Genomic DNA, 24,426 nt, shown 5'->3' with positions numbered 1-24,426 from the left:
CTTTCAGAAGTCTCCAAGGGCCATAAGGTATTCTGGTGTTTAAAGATGAAGGTCAAAAATATCAAGCATCAGAATTCCCTTTTGGTGCAGCTAGAGCATTGAGCCACCCTAGATATCTTCAAAGAACCTCTCTCCTAGCCACATTTCTGTTCTGTTAAAAATAGTACTTTAGGCTCAGCACAGAATTACTAGAATGAAGAAATGGCTCTGAAAAAGGCATAGAAATGAGACTAATTGCTTATGACATAATCTGCCAGTATGAGAAGTTTCTATCCAGCCTGAATTTACCTTCAAGTTTATTTCTGGAGGCATGGAGATTTATAATGCTGCAGTCATCTTTGCTAGTTTATGAGTGATTGTTTCATTAGCCACATAAATGTGTAATCTACTTCTAATCTTGCACAGCTCTTGCCACAATGTTGTTTTATGACAGTGAGTAACATGAGTTATGTGTTGTGTTTAAAATGCTTTTTTTCTTTTTTCAGTATTTAATTACTGTCCTTTTAATGCCACATTAAATATTTTAGTAAATGAGGTTGGGTTTATTGAATGTAAATAAATATATCCAGGCATGTGCCTTTCTTTTAAATGACTGTGCAATTTGTATTAATTTATGTTTATGATCTAGAACAAGCTATAATATGGACATTAAAACCTCAAGTACATTTCACTGTAATTCTGTTTGAAAAGTGTCAAGTTTAAGAGGCAGCTTAAATGCATAAGAATAGAAAGGATTCTTTCAGGAGAGCCTGGTGTTTCCCTCCTGCCTCACCACCACACGTTAACTGCTTTACCTAAGAAGCCCAGGCCAGCAGCTGACAAGCCCTCTTGCACACCAGTAAGACTTTAATGAGAGGTGAAGGTGCTCTGAGCCTTGCAGAACAGTTCAAATAAAGTGTGACACTTGCTAAATAAATCATAATGGCATTTAACATGGTGACTTCTGAGCAGTCATGGACAGACTTGTTTCATTCCACTCCTACTTCACGTTGGCCAGGCTTTAGCCACATTTTGCCAGGAAGCCACACAGCCATCTCCTGGAGCTCAGTGGTCAGTGTCAGAAGGCTTCCTGGGAGAAGCAGTGGCCCAGTTCCGCTGTCACAGCTGTTCCACTGCTGGGCTGAGCTAGCCAACAGTTCGCCCATGTGAAACACAAACACTGAAACTCATCTGGTTCCCATAAAGATCTCCTTATTGGATTAAAATTTAGAAAGACTGCCCATGTCAAAGATTTACCAAGGTTTAGGACTAACCTCCATCAGGTAGAAATCCTCTTTTCCTCAGTGCAGTTTAGCACAGCATTGCAAGGGATTTAAACATTCTTTTGGGCAGCTTCTGTCCAGGCTATCATGCAGTTGGGATACAGGCCAGCCCAACCCAACCAGCACAATTTTGCTGTCTATTTTATTACAGTCACTAAAGATAAAATCATTCTTTTTATAAAAATTTCCTCATAGAGTACTTATTGTCTGTTCTGCTGTGTTTTATTTAAAGTGTGAATATTTCAAATGGCCCAAGTTTTCAGTCACTTGCGCACCAAGTGATGTCTGTCATGATCTGGTAACTGACTAACAGCCAGGGTTTCTTTCAGGCATCTGAGCCATGAAAAATTCTGGAGTACATAATGGTTAGACTGCTGGAGCTCAGATTCATTCTTTGCTTTTGTAAGCAATAGGTTTATGAAATAATCTAAATATACTTTAAAAGGTCACAGTTAGGATGGAGGTCAAATCTGACTATTAAGGAATAATGAAAGCTGAGAAGAAATAAAGCAGGACTTCTGGTAATCTAAACCATCAGCCATTGTTAGAAATTCTTTGCAGGGAGCACTGCATGGACAGTTAGCCAGTATTCACCATGGCAAGTCCATGGCCATAATTAAAGCCATTTAGCTTATGAACCCAAAAGTTTGATTCCTGTAGGAATGACTCCTGAAAATTAAGCTAAGTCACTGCTACCTCCCACTGCCCAGTAGAGAATTCTTAGATTGTCTCAGTGCTTGGAGAAAGTGAATTAGGTCTTAACTAACTGAGTCTTGTGGAATTAAAGAGAGATTCCTAAATCTAACACACACTTTCCTTTCATAAATTCATAGATTCAGAGAATGGTTTGGATTGAAAGAGACCTTAAAAGATATTCTAGTTCCAACTGCCCCCCGGCATTGTGAGGGACATTTTCCACTAAACTAGGGTGCTCAAGGCCTCATCCAACCCAGTTTACTTTCATCCCTTTTATTTTGAAGGCATAGTTAATAAGGACTGTGGTCTCTGTTTTGGAGTGGAGACTGTATTTTCTACAAAGGATACATATCTCAAGCAACAATCAAGAGGGCACAAGAAAACCCTTTGAAGAGTTTCCCTTTCTCCTCCTGTGTTTATGGCTTTAATCCCTGTTGTTCTGGTTAGTCGCACTGCAGTGTAACAGCAACTAAGTGACCAAATTACTCGATAGAGACAAAAAGGATGGAGACTGCACATTTGCAGCCAGGGCAGGCAGTGCAGGGGCACTTCCATCTCACCAGCTCACCAGGAACAGGGCTATTTAAGCAAGCTCCTTTACAATGATATTCTATATTAGATTTTCACTATTTCACATTCACACAAAAGATGAGCCCAACTCCATCATTCTGCACATGTCAAACACAGCTTCATGGCTTTTCATTATTCTCAGTAAAAATACTCTACACTTTATATGAGTATCTTAGTAAGATTATTTTTTTACTGCATTATATTTGTCAGAACATCTTGTCAGCTAATACTATCTTACAACAGCTCTGTGAGTTCCCCATAGTTAGGAACCAGTTCCAGGCCAGCACGACTTCCTGAAAAAAGTCAAAGTAGACTCAGTTAAATGAAATTTTGGAATAGAATAGAATAGAATAGAATAGAATAGAATAGAATAGAATAGACCAGGTTGGAAGAGACCTTTGAGATCATCAAGTCCAACCTATCACCCAACACTATCTAATCAACTAAACCATGGCACCAAGCGCCCCATCCAGTCTCTTCTTAAACACCTCCAGTGATGGTGACTCCACCCCTGCCCCAGGCAGCACATTCCAATGGCCAATCACTCTTTCTGTGAAGAACTTCTTCCTAACATCCAGCCTAAACCTCTCCTGGTGCAACCTGAGACTCTGTCCTCTTGTTCTGGTGCTGGTTGCTTGGGAGAAGAGATAAACTACAAGAAATGCCAGTAGGTGGCAATGCTTAAGAAGAGACGTTTTCTTTTTTGCTGTTAGGTGATGTTACAGGATGGAACCATGTGTTTTATCCCACTGATAGTCCCAGTGTAACCACAAGCAGAAAATAAGCTGCCTGCATGAATTGATAAGAGGATCATAAATAATAAGAAAATTATAACATGTATGCTAGCCTGCCAGCAGACCATGAAGAAAAGTCAGAACTTCATGAGTTCTCACTTTTTAACTCATCCTCTGGTGATTTTGCCTGATATTTATCTAACTCTGTGATAGTTCCTTCTCCACTAGTTCTGCTTTTCTCCTGGGAAGATGCTAACAACATTAGCTTGGAGCACAGAAAAGTGCTGAGCTTTTTTTTTTTAATATCAGCAATCCTTGTTCAAGCAGCAAACCTTGTTCAAGCAGCTTGAAGGAGCCTGTTTACATCTGTTCCTTGGTGTTACTGTCTGGGGATGCTTTACTTTTGGAGCAGGAAAGTGTGCAGGCTAAAGTAATTTCTGGAGCTTCAGGAAGGTGATGAGACTGTCTTATGAACAGTAGTGTTCTGCCCTCTCTTCACAGCTCCAGGAAGCAGAGGACAGGTGGCAAAAGAGAGCAAATGGTCATGGATCATGTGATGAAAACAGAGGCAGATAAGCAGAAAAAATGCCTAGCTTAGATAAAATACAGAGAAAGGGCAGAGACTCAGATGTAACACCTCCATACTCTTGTTTTTCTTGTTTTGGGAAGGATGGACCAGCCTGCAGTCATCTGTGGCCCTCCAGGATGCTACTATGATGTTGTGATACACAAAGGAAAAAACAGATTAAGAAAAAGATTAGCAGGTTATGCCCCTGTCTGCTCTTTGTGGGTCTGTTTAGTGCAGTGTTCGGTTGCAAAATGTGTATGTTGTGAAAGACAAGCAAGATTATTCAGAGCAGAAGACACAAAACAGCATCTGCCTATCTAAAGCTCCTCCCTTCAGTGCACCTGTGGAGTGACTCTGACAGGAGCTGTGCAGGATGGCAACCTGAGGGGAACCTGTGCACTAAAGTGGCCCCATGGTTTTTGATAAGCGCAGTTTGCATTTGAAGAGCAGCATGTCCCAAAACTGTCCCAGACACCTAGGTTTGCCTTTAGAGAGGATGCAATCTGCAGTACTGTCATAAGTTGTTTTTACAATTCAATTGCTCAGTGACATTTTTGTAGAGAGACAGCATGAAGTGGGTCCATCTTCTTCTCAAGCATTTTTAAGCTGAGAACTACACACACAGAGACATGCACTTATTCCTCCCACTGCTGGAGACAAAGAGACTATGTTATTTTCTCTCTCTTTAAGACAGGGACATACTTTTTTCCAGATGTCCAAACACTGATTTTTAACAGACTTAAAACACATAGTCCATTAATCTGTGCTCAAAAAAAAGTTGAACAGTCTCATCAGTTCTGCTTTTGAGATGGGTATCAGTAACCAGTAATTCTGGGAGCCTTCAGCACAGCTCTAGCAGAGCTGTATAGCCAAAGCAGTGCAAGAAAAAGCATGTTTTGTTGTGGGAAATGAGCCTGCAAAACTTAAATCTGGAAGAGGGTTTAAGAGCCAGTGACAACATAAAAAGCATAATATTTTAGTTCCTTCACTACATTTGACTTAGAAAATGCTCTTTAAATTCTATTTACACAAAAATGACAAGCACTGAATCACAAGAGAAAAAAGATTGCACAAAACAGCAAATGTTTGCAACCTTCTTTTGGCAAGTTCAAGCTGACAACCTTAGCTTTTAATCCAATCCTATGATACATTTTTCTTACTCAAAAAAAACAAACCAAAAAAAAACCAAAAAAACAACCCACAAGTTTTTAAATATCATCACTGGACAGCTGAAAATTAGCATTTTAAATGCATTTTTTCTTTTCTCATCATAGACATTGACTCTTTCCTGAGGTTCAGGGTTTGTGTTGTGCACACTCACAGGAAACTAGCTTCTGCCTAATTATGAAACTCTAACCCTGTGTATTTCCAAAGTCCATGGAAATTTTTCACAATTCTGCCTAAATGAAATAGGTTTTCTATGAAGGACAAAATCAGCAGTAATGGAAAAGAAAGGACAAAATTTTGCAGATCACATTGTCTCTGGATTTTAAGCATTGCCCAGTGGTTCTTAGAAAAAGAAAGAAGACTTCAGAACAAATACTTGTGCCAAAACCGTAGTAACATTTTGCATCATCTGTAACTGATAACAAAAGCAATAAAATAAGTGTAGCTATGTAGCTAAGTTTCTTACAAAACCAGACAAGAGTTTCATCATGTTATCAGTTTGTTTTTAATGACTAACACTATCTACAAAGTAGCTGCATTGAGAAGCAAATAATCTAGTACCAAAGAATCAGTCTTACATTTTTCCTGAGCTGCACATGCATTTTATGCACATGAACCTACATATGCACCCATAATCATATGAAAACCTTCCCCTAGCCCACCTCCTCACTCTACTTGGGAATGTTTTAGTATCAGAGATAAAGTCAGAGAAGTTAGATGTTTCTGTAGCTGCATCCAATGTCCTTTCCATTGATTCTTGCTTTTCATATTACTGTCATGGGAGGAAGGCTTGCTGGTTTGTGCTGGTATGACAAGAACACTTGTATCAAATATGATAGCATGTTCATGATACTCTTCAAGTCAGAGGGAATAAACTAAACTATTTCTGACACTATATCCTTGTTTTAATTCAGTAATTTGTTTATTTCTGTGAGTTATCAGAGTTTCTAATTAAATCAAATAATTAAGAGGAATGATATAAAACTATACGCAGATAGACTCATTTAAATTCTATATTGGCTCATCCTCCCACACCCAATTATGAGCAGGCTGTGCTGTTATTCACTGGTGTTGCAAAAGTGCTCTGGAAGCACTTGTGCTGTGTTTCTGAAATCATATCAAAATGCCAGTACATATTTTTAACATCACTTGGTAAAAGAAGAAAAGGAACACAGCTCTGTACAAAACTGAGCCATGACAACAGGGCTCCTTTTGTATCATTTACATGATACAACAAAATACCTTTTAAAAGTTCAGCATATTTCAGTTTTTTAACACATGAAGATGTTCTCCATGTCTCCTCAAATGTACATTCTGTGTCCAGTCTTCTGCTGCTTCAGCAAGCTCCCAGCAGAAGTACACTAACTAGCTACAGGATATCCTATCTTGCTGTACATCATTATTGAAATAATATGAAGTAGAATCTCCAGGCTATTAAAATTTACTTTTTCATTGAAAGTTGTTCATCTGAACAAAAGCAACTTTGCATTGAACACTATCTGTACTTCCCTGATGAGATGTTTTTGATTGCATTAGCTTGAAGTGCTGCCTTGAACTTGGCAGAAAAAGCAGCCTATTTTTCACAGTACCTATTCTCAATCATCCAAAGGTAGGTGAAGAGTTAACATTCATGTCTGGGTTTCAATACTCTCTGCTTTATTGTAGCACCTGCCAGTGAAGAACTCAGAGCAATTTGTGAACATTAATCAGCTGAGCCTCTTGACTATTCAGCCAGTATGTTATTATACAGACTGGTAAACAGAGATGTGAAAACACATCACTTCTTGGTATGGCTGTAAGAGAGGAGCAGTACCTTTGTCTCCCTCTTTGTCCTCTAGCCTGAGGAATTCATGCTTTAGACAGACAAGGCAGAGGAACAAAATCAGAAATTACAAACAAAGCTCAAGAGTGTTTATGTGGAGGATAGCAAGACCGGTAAGTGTGAAGGGTACACATCCAAAATCAAAGGCTGCTAACTGCTTTTATTAGCAGTGAAAGCTCTGCCTTGAAGAGAGTGGAGGCAGAAAAGCTGAGACTAAGCTCATAAACTGAGTGTTTGTTCCTCTTCCCTTCAGTGACTCCATGACATGGCATCATGTCATTCTTGTAAATGTTTCAAAGAAAAGTTTTTGAATTATAGTCCTTTGCTCTAGTCCCTGCTGCTAGACAGGGCTATACAAACATCAGCCATACACTCAAATAAAATTCAACCAGAGCTTTTGTTTACATGGTTTGTCCTTAAAACTTGCACTCAGCTGCAACTTCCAGCCATAGCTGCCTCATTAAAAGTGAACCTTTTATTTTAAACATAGTACATTTTGTAACAGGAAAATCAATATACAGTAACCCAGAGTCCTGCAGACAACAGCTGCAGGACATAATGTGATGACAAAAAGTCGAGAACAGTATTTTGGCAGTTATATGTTCAGCTAATCTTTCATTTTTGTTTTTAATGGCACCAAACTACAAAAACATGAGATTTCTCCCTACCTGGTGACTCAAAGCTACACAAAATGAAGAAACTAAGAAATCTCTATTTTCAACATTAAAGGCTATTCTCTGAAAAATAATTCAGTTGTTACTTATTTTTTCCATTATAGGATACTGTAAGAGGGCAGCTCTTCCCAGAGCCACAGAGAGATGTGTCTGCTGCACAGGAGAAGAAGACAAACATAAAGATCTTAATAGAAATTTTGATTTTGATCATCTGTTAATTTCTCTTTATTTACAATTAGAAACAAACTACTCCATATATGGCATCACTAAATACTGAATCTGTCAATAAACTGTGGATTTTTAGAACCTATCTATATGTCCTTAGAAGGTGGGAGATGATCGGTTCTCTAAAATGCATGTGATTCACTTCAATTACAAAATAAATACATTTCTTTGGTGAGCAAGAGGCTAAGGGTGCTAGATCATTTTGTACTGAAATTGCTTTTGTCACCGTATCCCACCGAGTATATTTTCCTCAGATAATGAAATTGGTTTTTTAAAGGTTTCCAATCCAGATTTATGTGGCAAATGCTTTAATTAAGATTGATATATTCCATTCGTTTAGCTTTGAGATTTTGATACGGGAAGTTTTAACTTGAACTGCATTGCCCTCTAGCGCTGTGACGGGGCCGGCCGCAGTGATGTCACTAGCACATGCAGTGTGAGCACAGGCAGCCAGCTCATGCAGAGCTGCCTAAATGCTGACAAACCCTTCTTGGAGACGCATGTCACAGCAGCTAGACAGGGGCACCCTTCCAACAGAACCACAAGTGCACAAGGGAAACCAGTAAACCTGTCTTCTATTCCAGGGACGTCATGATCGAAACAGCTACTTTCGGACTCCAGCCAAGACTCCTGCCTGCTAATTTCTGTTTAAATGAGTTCGTATGAGAAATTAAGCAAGTTTGCACAGCCTATTATTTCTGACAGGCTTCAGAGGACTTCACGCTGTGCAAGTTTCACAAGCTCGTGGCTGACAGCTTGCTGGAGAGATGAGTTCTCAATCTAAACCTGTCCGGGGCTTTGCAGCAACTTCTTGGGTAGAGAGATAACTCTCAACAGAACTCAAACCATCTGCGTGCTGTGCAAGGGATCCAATCACAGCTTGCTATGGAGGATGATTTTTAAGATGACTACCTACCTTGGTGATAAATCGAATTCATCAATACCTGGATATTTGAAAGTGTCTGCACTAAATAATGGCAACCTCTCTGCAAACAACTCCAACGAGACAGCAAGCAATCTGGATTCACCTGCCTTGGATATCAGTAGGGCAATAATTGTGGGACTTATCCTAGGTGCCTTTATACTATTTGCTATTATAGGTAATATCTTGGTAATTCTCTCTGTTGCTTGCAATAGACATTTAAGAATCCCTACAAACTATTTCATAATTAACCTCGCAATAGCAGATTTGTTGCTGAGTTTTACTGTCCTTCCATTCTCTGCCACACTGGAAATCCTTGGCTACTGGGTTTTGGGGAGGATATTTTGTGATATCTGGGCAGCAGTTGATGTGCTGTGCTGTACAGCTTCTATTTTAAGTCTGTGTGCAATTTCTATAGATAGATATATAGGGGTGCGTTATTCCCTCCAGTATCCAACTTTGGTAACAAGGAGAAGGGCAATTTTAGCTCTCATAGGTGTCTGGGTCCTTTCCATGGTAATTTCTATTGGGCCTCTTTTGGGCTGGAAAGAGCCAGCACCCAAGGATGATAAAGAGTGTCGTATCACTGAAGAACCATTCTATGCTTTATTTTCCTCCTTGGGGTCATTTTACATTCCTTTAATCGTCATCCTTGTGATGTACTGTCGGGTCTACATAGTGGCAAAAAGGACTACTAAAAACCTGGAAGCTGGGGTTATGAAAGAAATGTCCAACTCTAAGGAGCTGACTTTACGGATTCATTACAAGAACATCCATGAGGACACACTAAACAGCACCAAACCCAAGGGTCACAATCCCAGGAGCTCCTTAGCTTTCAAACTTTTTAAATTCTCTAGAGAAAAAAAGGCAGCCAAGACGCTGGGAATCGTGGTTGGCATGTTTATCTTGTGCTGGCTACCTTTCTTCATTGTTCTGCCACTAGGTAAGTTGGTCATTCAGGGGTTGTGAGGGGAGGGGGAGGAAGAAGGTTAGTTGTTTACTACAGAAATATCACAGAAAAAAAAAAAATCAGATGAATGCTAAGTAGATATCATTTTGAGAGCTGCAGTGAAAGGAAGGGAAGTGAAAGTAATTTACTTCTGCTGTTGGTTTTATCAAAGAGTCATGCTGAAACTTTGTAAAGTGTCCAGCTTGCAGAAAGCCTGCTCATCTGGTAGTCCTTATCAGTGACTGGGCAGATGTCAGTCAAATCAGGGGACAATTATCTTCAGAGCTTTTATATATTACATCCTCCTTTGTGGTCTTTGTTTGAATTTAATTTGGTTTCAGAAGCATTTTAATAGAACACTTTAACAAAAATCTAGATAAGAACACAAAAACAGTTCCAGCACTGAAATCTTCTTGGCTTAGTTTACTGTTAAATATTTGGACTATAATATAGTAGGTCTTCTGGCATTATTAGGTGTCTTAAATGGAAGTGAATCTGCTCTAATGATGAGGTGTAAAACTTCCCTGAGCTTTGGGAAGATGAAAAAGTTATAATTCTCAGTTCAAACATCATTGATCAAATCCCAAAAGCAAACACAAGAAGCCTACTGATCCCCTCAGAAAGGTTCTCATTGGTTTCAACAGGTTCAGGCATCTCAGGAGATTGCCATGTGAGCTTTTGGCAGCCACTTTGTTCACTTTCAAATTTAAAACACTATTGAAGCATTTGATGTGGCTTTTTGTTTGCTTTTTTTTAATTTGCTCTGTGTTCCCAAGTCCTTGTGAATTTTGTTTGTATTACCTTCAACAGCAGCACTACCTCTGAAGTGAAACAGCTAAAGACATTGAATTGCTAAGCTTTCAAAAATATGTGTCCAGACACAGACAATCTGGAAACCTAAATATGGAAAGAGGTGGGGAAAGGGAGGAAAAGCATTTATTAATTTTCTGTATTCTGTTTACTTAGTTACCCTACCAAAACATTTTTGAGTAGTAAACAAATATTTTTACAGACTAATGTAGAAAACAGAGTTCAGCAACCTGGTTACTGAAATGTGAATTTCATACTGAAATGTGATATTTAGATTAGACTCTTATCTGCAAGACAACTCCTTAAAGCTATTGCAGGGTGGTTTATGATACCAAAGTATTGTAAACTTCAAAACCTTTATGATTCAAGATCTGCATAAAGGTAATGATAGGGATATGAAGAATTCCAAATGGAAGGAAAATTGTAAGCAAAGTTCTCATCTATTAATGTTTAAAACCTTCTGCTGGCTCTTTAAGAAAGTTTATAACATAGAGCAAGTTTCCACCTGTTGCAAAAATACTTGTGGATATAAATATGATTTCACCATGTGGTATCAGCAGTAGTACTGGATATGCAGCTAGTAGGTCACTATGCAACTAGGATCACCCTTGATAAGGGAGACTCTGTCCTCAATTTTGAGTTAAGTAAAGAACTTTGGGGGAAAGAAAAAAAAAAAAGGCAAATGTGAATGAATGGGAATGCAGCAGAGAATATCTTTAGCTCACAGAAGCCAGTATAGCTACTGACACTATTGAACAAACAAGAGAGCAGACCAGACCTTTCAAAACATTATGGTCACAGGGCAGAAGCAATGTGAGAACCAATTAAGTTTCTTGAAAGAGTGTCAGTTTTCCCTTTGAGAAGTTATTTCAAAATCCCTGGGTTTTTTGAGAGGTTTAATGAGTTGCTGCTCGAGACACTGGAGTGGAGAATTTATTGCTTGTCACAATAAGATTTTGTCTCTCATATAAATTGTGCCGAAGGCAGTAGTGAGGTGACAGGCTGAGTGCCTTCACTACAGCATGTTGTCTACTGGCAGAGGTCCTGGGTGGGCTGAGAGGCTAAACCACTGACCTGCATCTGAGTGCCTGTAACCCCCAAGATGCTCATTTCAGTGCTGTGAGTACTTGGTGACCCACAGAGATGAGGTTCAGAAAAAGTTGCCATTGTGTGACTTAGAAGAGTGAAAAAAACCCACCTTGCCATTACACAGTCTGCTGGATCTCCTGTTCTCTGTCTAGAAACCCTCCCAGGGCCCAACTCTTGATCAACAAATAGCCTTTAGTCTAAAGTATCCAAATGCATCTAAATAGTAGGTACTTTCCCTTTTTGTTGCTGACATTAAATAGAGCTAGGTTTGCTCCTTGTCCCTGATCCCTCTTTGAAATGTATTTAACGTGCTCCAAACCCTTGTATATTTCACCTCTGGGCGTCAGTGTAAAGTTAATTAATGATAGGGATGACTAAAGCATTGCTCACTAAAACAAGAGGGGAAAAGACCTTTTCCTGACGTGCACAATGAAGCCAATCTTAACTGGAGAAGAGGGTGGATCACTGAAGTAAGACTTCTTGAGGACCTTGCTGTGTGCTGCATTCCTCATACCAGAAATCACAAAATTAAATGAAATGCTGATAAAACCCTACAAAAATCACACAATGGTATGAAATCCAAAGAGATTGATGATTTGCAAAACTCTGCATAGGTGCCCTGGGCTGCTTTAGTCACAACCTACTCGCTCATTAGTGTAAGCCTGCAAACTACAATACCTTTTCTGTTACTGAGTGCAGACTAGATATTTCCCTTCTCTATACTGGAAGGCTAGGCTTCTTCCTTAGTCTGTATTTCCCACACCTTCTATTTGCACCATTAACCCAAATCATACCTTCAAATCAGCATCTTTACCATTTTATTTCGCTCTGTGGTGTTTCACTCAGTAATACCATGACTCTGCAGAATGCAGTTAGCAGAGCAGTTCTGGATTTTTGAGGATGCAACCACAAAACATCTGACAAGTCAGTGTTATTTCTGCAACACCCTGAAACTATGTCTTAGAAAATCTGCTTATATTTAGAGGAGCTTCCTTCACATTAGATGTGTTCTCAGCTCTTTTACCACTTTCCCAGACAAAATGATAACTCTTCTACTCTGATATTTTAATATATTCCACAGCTACTCATTTTGATATCCCAGACAAAGGTTTACTGCATCAGGCAGCAGATATAGACTGGGAGCTGACGCAGTGCTGAAAGCAGGGATATTGCTTGAAGAAAAATTCCATGGCAAAGAAAAAGAAATAATACTGACACAGAGTGTTTTTCAAGCAAGAATCAAAAGGCTTTGCAAGGAAAGCTTTCTGACAGCACCCTGCATACAGCTGTAGAGAGGAATTACAGCACTGACACTATGACACACTGAGCACTGTGAAATGATCAGCACAAAGAATATCCACAATCTCTTTTTGTAGGACTGAACCATGCTGCCTTTAGTGTTGAGCACCTGATGATGCAGCAAAACTTGCATCAAAGAGCCTCATGTGAGAAATTTGTTCTTCTTCCAGTAGTTACCAGATGCTCTTTCCAGACAGCAAAAGAGCTATAGAATATCCTTGTGAACATTGGTAAATGCTCCACAGGCTTTGTACGCAGTTGTGTTGCCACTCAGAATTATTTGTGGTGCAGCACAAAATATCAAATTAAGAGATGTGTCTTTGAGACAACTTCTTGTACCATAAATCCAGTGACTCAGCTTTGAAGAGTAAATATCTTGCTTCTTAAAAACAACTGTTTCTGCCCCCCTCATACAGATCCATTCTTAGGCATCAGGACTATATTAAACATGCATTGCTGAAAAATGCTGAGTGAAATAGAAGGAAGGATCATATGTTTTCCCCTATCTTCTACGTACAAGTTTAGTCTCACTCCTGTTAACTGAGATATCAGAGTGGGCTTACCAGTCTTCTCACACCCACAGACCCCCCTCTGCAAAGAGAAAACTAGCCACCTCTGGTACTTTAAGCAAAGTGTATTAACTTCCCCAGGCTATTGCTCAGCTTCAGTGGAGATCTGTGGGGGTTGAATCAGCAGAGCATTATTCACTTCCCAGTTTAGAGCATAAGTCCTTCTCTTCCAACAAAACCTGTGACCTTATACACTGAAGTCAGAAACAAAATTCTTGTAACTTAACTGGCAGTGGGATAAGGTCCCACAACTGTTTTGACTACCCTTAAATATATTAAGTTTTTGAAACCTCTCTAAAATAATTTAAAAAGGAACATAAAAATATTCTGCATGCTCTCGGTCTGGCAACACAAAATTATTCTTAAAATAAAATGCTATTCAAGTACAGTATGTAGATTTATGTTACATCAGGCCAGCCTCTGAATCTCTGCACCAAACATACCAAATTAGGCCACTCAGTTTCCCATGGGAAACACTTGAAGGCATTAAGTCCAGTGCTGTCAATGTTACTGGTTTCTGCTTTCTGCAAGGCTTTAGATCTGGTTGTCATTCATCTCATTTTGGTCTTGTCCCCTCTTCCCACCCTAACTAGCCTAGCTCACTAGATTTGATGCTCTCAGGTTAATAGTTATACAAAATTTGAACAAATTAATGATGTGTGTGGCAATATGACCCTTTGCCCACTTGCAGGTCAATCTTTTGTACAATGTTCAATTGCACAGGTGATAGCAGGAACCTTTCCCCCCTATGTTCTAGCCAATTCCTATAAAATTAAACATCATAAGGGCATTTCATGACCAGTACAGCACATTTCATCACAAGTGGAGGACTAGATTATTTCAAGATTATTCTTTGACAACTAAAATAGTCTTGCTTAAGCCCTGGTTTAAACATTTTGGTTTGCAAAGAATGCCAGTGGTCATCTACTTGCACACTTCTATTTGTTAGAACAAGAGTTGTTTGTTATTGAAGTAGATGAAACTGCACAAATTCTGGAGTACTGCCTATGGAGATTTTTGATTTGCAGGTCAGAGGAACAAAGGGAAATCTTAAAGTGTTCAGTATTAGAAAAACAAATATGTAGAGAAATACAGGAAAAATACAAAGGAATCAACTCATTGACTATTCAACCTTAGGGATGGGAGCAACTCCTATCTCAGGTCATCAGAAAGCTCCAAGGGAAAAAATAACCCTCAGGACTGAGCCACTGGGCAGCAATAGGAAATCTCAAAACTACTGAAATCAAAGACAGGAGAGAAGTAATCATTTCAGAGGAAACACTGCAAATACGTGCTGTTGCTCAGGTTGGTAGTCTGACTAAACTTGTACATGTGCATAGCGTTCTACAGCATTGAGGCCATATCTCAGGATCTCAGCTGCATATTCTTTAGTGTACTTACCTGAGAAATGTAGACATGAACAAAAAAGTTATGAGATTTTTAATATCCTCACTAAAATACTCCTCCATAGCCCACTGCAAGATTTTGAACTGTTTCGATGGGCTTCCAAGTGACAACCAGAAACTAAAAGCTAAGTCTCTGAGTAACACAAGAGGAAAAACATAATGGAAGTTCATACATCTTTCCTCTTTCTTTTTCTTCCTGGGCCCTATAAATAAAGGTCCTATTTCTATTTTTTATAGCTCTTCTAAACAGCAATTTGCAAATGGTCTGTTGTGCCATAAGTTTTTAAAAATAATTTTAAACACTCAATAATTTAGAGCATTAAAATCATCTTTTCTGTGATGCTACAGAAAGAAGAGTGATGGACTGCAGACCAGCGCAGGATCTCTGGAACTGACAGATTATCTCTTCTGTCTATAAATCAGAGACAATCTTACAGTGCCAGGAATGCTAACGTTAGTAGTTCTTTGGTTAAATATGTAGGTACTTGTGGGAAACGGTGATGAATCTGTGGACCCTTTGATAGGCCAAGAAGAGATTGACCTCGAAACTATTGCTGTGTATCCGTGAGAAAATATTGTTACGTACCCGTGAATGAATACATTGTCATGTACCTTAGAATATCTTTAAAGTCCCTGAAATGAATGTGTAGTTTGTTTGAGGCTGAGAAAACTGCAAGAATTAAAAACCTGGACTTAGCTCTATACAGCTATACTTGTCTATACGTGTCTTACTTGTCCCTGTACAGCGACAGGCACTGTCTTTTGGAAAATACAAATATAGCTGTTCTGGTTTGCAGTTGCTTGTAGTACATGGTGTAGCAGCTCTGGGGTTTAGTAAAAATATCTAATACCTATATGTACTACAACTACAACTTCCATCAGCAAAGTGTCAAGGGAGATAAAGTCCTGTTTTTATTTTGGACATTCTAGATAAGTGTCTATTTTTCAAGCCCTTAAAAGGTTCTCAGATTTGAGCCATTGCGTATGAAATTCATGTAGGTCTCAGAGAGTGATTTGTTCATCTGAAATATGAGGCATCCTTTATCAGGGACAGAAAGTGTGGATGGCGAGAAATTATCTTAATTAGGATAAGAAAATAGAAACAATAATCTTTCCCAGTCTATGAGATAGGAAGAAAAATGTTTTCCTTAGGCTTTTCTCTTACTCATAACATATCCATATGGAGATGTACACTTTGTGGTCAGAATCTGAATTTGTTTATGTCTGCTATTTTCATCTGACTGCTTAAGAAGTTGTTACACAGGGTCAGGTCTTAGACTGGTATGAGTTATTGAGTCTAGTTAATACCAATACCGTATTGATTTGCAGGCATTTATTTCAGTCTATGAATGGCTCAGGACAGTTAGGGGAGATTTCTCTGTATTACTTCCTTGACTCAAATAGAAAAGAGGGAAATGAAAAATTCAGGGGCTAAAGACTGGCTGAGTGACCCCTTACAAGTGTCTGCTCACCATAGGCTAGAAGGCTTCAGCAAAATAAATAGGTGATCACTTCTAGGACTTCAATTCTAGGACATTTTTCCTCACAGCTGGCCTAGATCCTCAGATATACATGTAACACACCTGTTAATACAATGAAGAATGAGAACTCCTTACTTGCAGCAGCAACATTTTATATTTCTGTTTTGCCCACATTATTTTCTGCAATACCATTATCTAGCCAGTTATTCCTTATTTCATACTTCTTCTTCCTCAACTGCAAAGTGCTCTTTCCCCAACACACACACAAGTTGATCCCAAACACAGAAGTGCAGATCTGCACTGTGTTGATGTCTGTGGGGTTCCTGCGATTCCGACGGTGTGCTCTAGCCTGCAATATTACCACTGGAATATGCAGCCCTAGACATCCCACAGAGACAACATGCTCTAAAGCCAGAACCAAATGCTAGCTATCATTTAGTGTTTGTAGTAGTTATAATTTAACCATCTTTCCTTTAATTTTCTTTATTTAATTTTATCCTGTTGGTTTTGGAAGCTTTCCCTATTTCTTAAGATGTTTTTTCACTGTTGTCTTAATTCTCTTCTCCAGAAAGCCTGCAGTCCTTCCTAGCTTGATCAACTCCTAGTTTTATAATCATAGTCTCTATTTCATCCTTTACTGTTTGTAAACTGTGGGGTTTTTTTTCCGTATTAAATAAGTCCAGGGGAATGTAAACAAACATTGAATGCTGGAAGGAAAGAAATCAGAAGCTTTAGAAATCCAATTAGCTTTAAAACCTTGGCACGCTGACTTGGCTAAGCATGTAGTTAAAAGGACCGCAGAAAGAAAGCTTAAATAAAAGACAAACACATCCTTTCTGCATTCTGTAAACTCAACAGCTCGGGCCAGAGGCAGCTTATGACTTTTACAGGGAGAATTTTACTAGCTATACACATCTAGCATTTGAGGTTTCCTTGCTGATAGGACGTGGTCATAACTCAGCCATTAGCAGCTACCAGCAGTTATGGCTGCAGCAGGAATTACAGCATGAGCTGCAGGAGAGAAGCGCAGGTTTGATGGCCAGGCCATTAGCAGTTATCCACTGCTTAGCTGTTGGAAAGTCTCTCACTGCTCACATCACAAATCAGATCAAGTCATTTTTCACAGAAAGGATGAGCTCCATCATAAAAAAAAAAAAAAAAAAAAAAAAGTCTCACAAAGCAATAATTGTTTTTACAAAAGCTGTCTTCTCAAGAACAAATGGAAAGACAGGGGTTGATATTGTTGAAGCTTCCTGTTTTCCATGGTGCAGCATTCATTTGTTAGCATTGTGCATTTTGCAGTGGTTTCCATCAGCACAATTTTAAAACACTGGAATTTTCTCTTGTGTGGAATGTCGAACAGTTCCAGTTTAACTCCAGTCAGAATTACTCCAATCTGCACTAAAAGGGAATAATTACCTCCTCTGAATGAAAGATTTCATGTTTGTCTTCCAAGGTTACATCAATTATTTTAATGTGACCAGATTCTAAGAAACTTACAAATACTTAGAAATTCTCTATTTCTCATTTTTATGTATTCAAACTAGGTGTTCGAGGCCATGTTGGATGAGGCCTGGAGCAACCTGGTCTAGTGGAAGGTGTCCCTGCCCTTGTCAGGGAGGTTGGAACTAGATGGTCTTTAAGGTCCCTTCCAATCCAAACCATTCTACAAGTCTGTGAATCTATGAATACCCCCACTCGGTGTTGCAAGTTTTAAAACCATTCATTTTCTGCCTGTTGCATATAAAGACAAGTAGATTCAGATTCTATGGATTTTCTTTCATCTCAAGACAATGACAAAAATCTGTGCAGCAAAGCTCTCCTTCTACCCCATCACTGTTCCACAACGTAACTTATTGTAGCTAGATCACTATTACTGGAATATCAACTGACACATTGCGATGTGTTTAAGTAACTCCAGAGCAGTTTGTTTCAATAAAAAGTAACCATGTATTTGTCCCAGTAAACAGGAACATACACTCACTCTAGGTCGGCTCTTGTCTAAGCAAGACTGAAATTAGAAGATTTTGAAACATGTTTTTTTTTGTAACGGGCAGAAAAACACACCACCTGTGAACCCAAAACTCAGCCACTCAAAATTTTCCTCCTTACTTCCAGGAAACTCACAGCACTTCTGCCCAACTATTATCTAAGTATCAAATACTCAATTCTGAACAGAAGTGGTGATTCTATGAGTTATTTAGGTACTTAGCTGGTATCAAATACACAACTTACTACAACACAATTGTTCATTAATTGGAAGTGAATGATAATAACAAAAATGACTAGAAAAGAGATTAGCAGTTGGAGTTAAAAACCAAAGAAGACATAAGGAGAGTAGAAACAAATATTTAAACGTTAAGAAGAAGAGAGGAAATGAGTAACTGTAAAGTGAACATGCTTGGCTGCAAAAAAAGGAAAAGCAGAGCTATTAGAAAGAAGGCAGACAGCAGAGAAGAATGCAATTAATTTTAGATTTTAAAACCAGTAATAGTGTAAATTATTTTTCCACGGGGTACAAATAATACATAAATGGCATTCTTGAAAATGCATACATCCAAGAAACCTTCACCCATGAAGATAGCTCACGCAAACATTAACATAGGTTGTGAACCTCTTCAAATGTCCCTACCAGATGTAAGCTGGAGCATCTTGGGCTGTATAACAGGAACAGAGCCAGCAGATGGAGTGAAGCCATTATGCTGTTTTACTCAATACTCATTAGACTGTGTCTGGCGCACTGCATACATGCAGGGAAAACAACGATAAACTGGAGTGTATTCAGTGGAGACAACCAAAATAATCAAGAGCAGTTAAGTTTTCTCCCTCCTCCTGGAAGTAGATTGGGAAGTTTGGTCCAGTTGGTTGGTTGTACTGGCAGATCTAAATTTGCTGCTAAGTTCTTTCTTCCATAAAGGGGAAGTCAAAATTCAAACATGTCTTGTGTATTGCACTTTTGTTAATAAGCTTGCCAACTATTATATTAAGAATAACAAATAGAAGGTCCTAACTTTCCCATCCTTCCTTCCCCACAAATACAGCAGTCAGTGATGAGAGGTGGCAAAGGAGCAGGTAACGAGATGGAAGAAAAATAAAAGAACAGAAAAGAATCTGAGTTTTGTGTTTCTCCTCTGCAGAGGGCTACCTCAAAACTTTCTTCAGTGAAGAGTTTTTCTTAATTAAGAGTATTGGGACTAAGCCAGTCCAGAAGATTTTCCTGCTGCTCACCCTTCTATTTTAAGGACTCCCAAAATTCACTGAAGTCCTTATGAGGCTTTGTCCTTTACAAAGGCTTTCATAGACTCCCACTGACTCTAGTGGACTCTGAATTTCAATGTCTCAGTGGTGTTCTGGCCAGATACTCTGCAGAATATGTGAAGACAATTAATATGGCAAATTGTTTCCCACAATGCTCCCTAATTTCACTGGGGGTGCTTTATCTACTTTCTGTGTAATTAAGCCTTCATTATAAAGAACCAGTCAGCCCCTAAATGAAATTAGCTTTTACTGAGTAAAAGACTGAATTTCTTTTTATGATATTTGTTGTTGCTCAGTGCATTTCCAAACTGAATAACTCCATGAGGTCTGGTGAGCATGGTCAAAAGCCAATCACAACTGATCAAGTTGATTGAGTTTCTGAAATATTTCCTCTTCTCCATTTGTGCTGGACATAGGCCTTGCAAGAGCTTCATTAGTGTCAATGGTGCAATTAGGGGCAAAGTTGTGGGGCTACATTTAGGAAATCACAGTTTAGTGCAGAAAAATAAAAGAGAATAGAAAATACACATTCTCTTAGAGTGAAGCCATAAAGGATCAGCAGATGATCAGTTTGAGTAGGGAAGTCACTCGGGCTGCCCCCATCACAAATAAATCACTGAGGAGATAATCCCATGCAAAATATTTCCAGCCATTTTGAAAGGCAATCTAAATCAGTACAGGGAAATAGTTAATCTGTTTATCAGACTGCAATGGGAAAGTAGTCAGAGACTAGGGGAGGAAATATTAGTGTGATGTTTAGAGACTGTGTCTAGTAGGCTTTGCTTTATCATTTTATCAAGGTACCAAAATAGACTGCAGCTGTGTGCTCCTGATGGGTTAATTGTGGGGTAAAGCATGTGTGCATAAATAAAAGATATTGTTAATTCAAAGAACAAGGTAGGGGAAAAGGTAACAATCTTAAAAATAGTAAGTATTATCAATATATTTTTTGTAACTTTATATAGTGAAATCTAGTTGGAGCTTTGCATAACAGTCACCAAGCTAAACCATACGTAGAAGTATGGGCAGGTATGGTGACTTGGTGACATCTATCTAAACCACCTTCTGGATAATAATTAACAGCTCTTTTCCCACTGTAGAAAACTTGAGCTGGGATTTCACCTAGTGAGGAGGGACTGAACACAAAAACTCAGAAACTTTCTAAAGATCTGAGAAGAAAACCAAAATAAATATCTATCTTGAACATTGCATTTTGGTAACAGTTAATCCTCAACCTACATAGTAGGTATACTTACTAAGGGACCTAAGACCATAGTGGCAGTGAGATTCCACTATTCCAAATGTAAAACACTGCTGAGCTGCCAAAACTTAAGCCATAATGTTTTCCTGACAATCACAGTTAAATTCTGCAGAGTTAATCAGAGAAAGGACTAGAAGGAATCTGAAGAGGTCATTCAGGCCATCCTCCAAGTCAAAGACTGGATTAGCTATACATAAATCAGTAATGTGTGCCTACTCTGTTTTTAAGAGCCTCCAGGGTTGGATTTTTACACCCTTTCTTAGGCAGTATGTTCCATAATTCACATTTTAAAGGAGTTGCAGAAAACAAAACAAGAAATTTTTCAGAACAAGCTCTAAAATGTTCCTTATAGTACAGAATAATGTTTGGTTTTTATTTTGTAATGTCACAAAGATTGTATTTTCCCTAATCTGAAGGATTATTAATTAGAAAATGAATCTTGAAAATGTTTGTAACTATGCATCTAGATTTTGGAGCATCTTCCTCATCTTGGCTGCTGTTATAAACTTAGATCAACTTTTCCCTGAATGTTTATAGGAATTTGACACCTGCTTATTATATAGAATCGTATGAGTTGTCATCAAGCAGTATGCAACACTCACAAAACAGTTTTTAGTGCTGTTGGAAATTTATCAAATGCAATTCATAGTTTCTCTGAAGTCAGACATTGTACTCTGTACTTTCTGCAGCATCAGTTAGGACAGACATAGGATCTCCATCAGATGGACAGAACAGGCATCAGTCAAACCCTGCAAATCATCAGCAGCAAAAAATAATTAAGGGACATGGGAGCAACTTACAAGAGTCTTGTGTATGGAGTAAAAGTCAGTAAAGTGCAGGAGTCATGAAAGAAACACTATGAGCCTTGTAACTTAAAATCTCAAATTTAACCTTAAGGGTTTAGCTCTGAGATAATGGTAGAGCTGTCTCTAGCTGGCAGCATCCCAAAACACTACTATGGAAATAAAGTCTATTTTTAGTGGATTCACAGGATCTTTCCTGACTCCTATTGCCCAACCGAGGGGGAAGATGAGTCTCTCCATATAGCTGATGCCATCTCAGAATCTTACTTTCTATTCTAAGATAGCTTTCCCTTTTTTGTGATCTAAGGAGTCTCAGACTCCTACAGTCAGCACCAGTCCAGTACTGTCATCTAGATAAACAGCAGTATCTGCTGCATCCCATAAGAGCTATATTTACCCAAGAACCTAGGACACCTTTTGCATAGTTCTGAGGCCCAAGCCATGCCCTCTACATTGCTATGGGATGGGAAATATGCCTAGAATGATATTCCTCCCCACTAAGGCATCCTAACAGCCACAACTGACTCAGCTGCTTTTACAGCCCAAGGAATCTGAAACCACTCCAATTAAAAAGACATTCTTCTCAGAAATGTGAGATTCAGGCTTGAGTCTCACCTTCCATTTGAAAAACCCTTCAAACCCCACTACAGTTCTTCACATAAGAATTCTCCCCTGAATCCCTACTCTTTGACTACTTGAGCCTGACACAAAGGTGTTTTCCCAGCTGGATAACTGTTGAATGCCTGCTTTGCTTTTAAAATGTCATACAGTGTTTTATAAAGCCCAATTGCTAAATTTAGCTGATCGATTGCATGTTTATAATACTAAAAGTACAGGAAATGGATTTCCCAGTATGAGTTTTTTATTTGGGCAGCCTCTTTAGGGAAATTACTTGGTTGTGAGCAGAGGAGGAAGTATTCATAAAATAACCTGTTTGAGGAAGTATTCATAAAGTAACCTGTTTGGGTTACACCACTTTTATGAATGCCTGAGAATAGGTTTCAAGAGATTTGCTCTATCGCAATCATTTAGATAGATGGGGTGATGTTTAGGAGCTGCCAAAGAATGTATTAGAAGTTATACGGTCTGTCTGAACATACCTCTCCCAAGCAGCCAAGGAACAGTTAGGTATTTTTCTTCCCAAATGACATTTGAAGGCCCTTTGAAGAAGGAACAACCTTACTCCATGTGTGCTTTGTGCAGCAGATTGGGCAATGGAAGTTTGATTTTTCATTAGGATCAATACATGTTAATGCAGCAGCTATGTACATGTAGACATAAGGACTGCCTTTTATTTTTTTAATTCTACATTATTTATGTGTTCCTTTAGCTTTCAGATCTTAGAAGGCATTTCCTTATTAGCTTTAAAAATAAAAAAAAATAAATGTAATGTTTTATTACCAAAAGATCAAAAATTAAAGTAACAGGCACTAAACATTTTTAATAAACAGATTCTAACAGTGATCTGATGGGACTTTTATTCTTCCTAAAGGAAGACAAACCAATTACCTCAGCTATTGTCTTTGCTTGTTTTTTTTTCTGGACAGGATCTCTGTTCTCAGCTCTGAAGCCCCCTGAAACAATCTTCAAGGTGATTTTTTGGCTTGGCTACTTTAACAGCTGCTTGAATCCAATCATCTACCCTTGCTCAAGCAAAGAGTTCAAGAGGGCTTTTATACAGATCCTAAAATGCCAATGCCACCGTCGAAAGCAGTTTGGGTGCTGGACCTACAGCTACAGAAACTGGAATCGTTGTTCCTTTGAACACCATAGGAAAGACTCTCTGGAAGACAGCGGGAGTTTCCTAAGTGGCAGTCAAAGAACATTGTCTTCAGCATCTCCCAGCCCTGGCTACCTGAGCAAAATCTCTCATCCACACATGGAGATGTGCACATTACAGGAATGGAAAAATTCCAGCTCTTTTTTGTCTCCCTTACAGGAAGGCAGCAGACAAAAGGACCCATGCCAGTTCTTTACTTTCAATCTCTTAACAGAGCGCAACGGCCATGTTCCTGCTAGCAGCCAGGTTTCCAGCAACGGGGACCCTGAAGCCATCTGTGACACACTGAATGGCAAAACCAACTGTAGAGCAAACATGACACTGGAATGAACAGATGCTCAATGGTCTGCTCTCTGAACTGTTTGATGTTCAGCCCACTGGAAGAAATGGACTCTTGCACGGTTTCTCCATATGGCACTAGAAAGAAGCCACTGAGGAACAGGCAGATTTATGTCACAAGAATGTCAGTGTAGGGGCTAACCATGCTCCCAGACAATTGCTAGAGAGGCTCCTGAAGCAAAAACAGAATGCAGGGAAGGTGCTGCATAAATCCAGGGAAGTGTACATACAATTATTTAGCTGTTGTGGAAGAGCTGTGGAAGCCAACCAATCTGTATATAGACAGAGTGTATAAGCATGGGGGTGGGCAGGGGCACCGTGTATGGGCTCTGTGTGTGTTCACATGTGCTAGACACATGTATGGATGCTGAGAATGGAAATGAGCAATGAAGTGTTGTTTGTACCTCTCCAGGATACTGGTTGCCATTGATTTTTCCTGTAAACTCTTTCTGTTGTTGTACTTCACTGTACATTAGCACTTTAGAAATGGAAAACATCGTCAAAGATTAAAGTAATTTTGCAACAATTTAAACACTTGCACTTTTACTATAGGACTGGAATTCAGCTGCTTCCTTCACTGCAGTTTTCACTTCCAAATAAAACACTCATAGCATTTAACCTAGCCATTGTAACTCCTAGGACGCTCTTGTATCTCTCTGCAGCTGCTTCACTTCCATGATCCTCCTATCACCAACACCTGTAACTCCTCTATCCTTCACCATATTCTCTTTTTGAAAGTTTG

At 39.0% G+C, this 24,426-nt stretch overlaps 1 protein-coding gene across 2 annotated transcripts in view; it reads left to right on the top strand.

The window, feature by feature from the left end:
- ADRA1B (adrenoceptor alpha 1B) overlaps positions 1 to 24,220 on the top strand; it is a 29,850-nt gene extending 5,630 nt beyond the window's left edge. Inside the window, exons 2-3 of one of the 2 annotated variants that reach the window (XM_054168480.1) lie at positions 8,303 to 9,583; positions 23,113 to 24,220. In XM_054168480.1, the coding sequence (XP_054024455.1) occupies positions 8,611 to 9,583; positions 23,113 to 23,675 (1,536 nt within the window). In that variant the 5' untranslated portion in view covers positions 8,303 to 8,610 and the 3' untranslated portion in view covers positions 23,676 to 24,220. Of the gene's footprint in view, positions 1 to 8,151; positions 9,584 to 23,112 lie in introns of those variants that run through there. The other variant, XM_009904653.2, reaches the window with a different exon arrangement.
- The last annotated feature ends 206 nt before the right edge of the window (positions 24,221 to 24,426 follow it).

Source organism: Dryobates pubescens, chromosome 16 (genome assembly GCF_014839835.1).
Source record: "Dryobates pubescens isolate bDryPub1 chromosome 16, bDryPub1.pri, whole genome shotgun sequence".
NCBI classification, from domain to species: Eukaryota; Metazoa; Chordata; class Aves; order Piciformes; family Picidae; genus Dryobates; species Dryobates pubescens.
The sequence above is the reverse complement of the archived record's forward strand: the minus strand, read 5'-3'. Positions and strand labels throughout refer to the sequence as shown.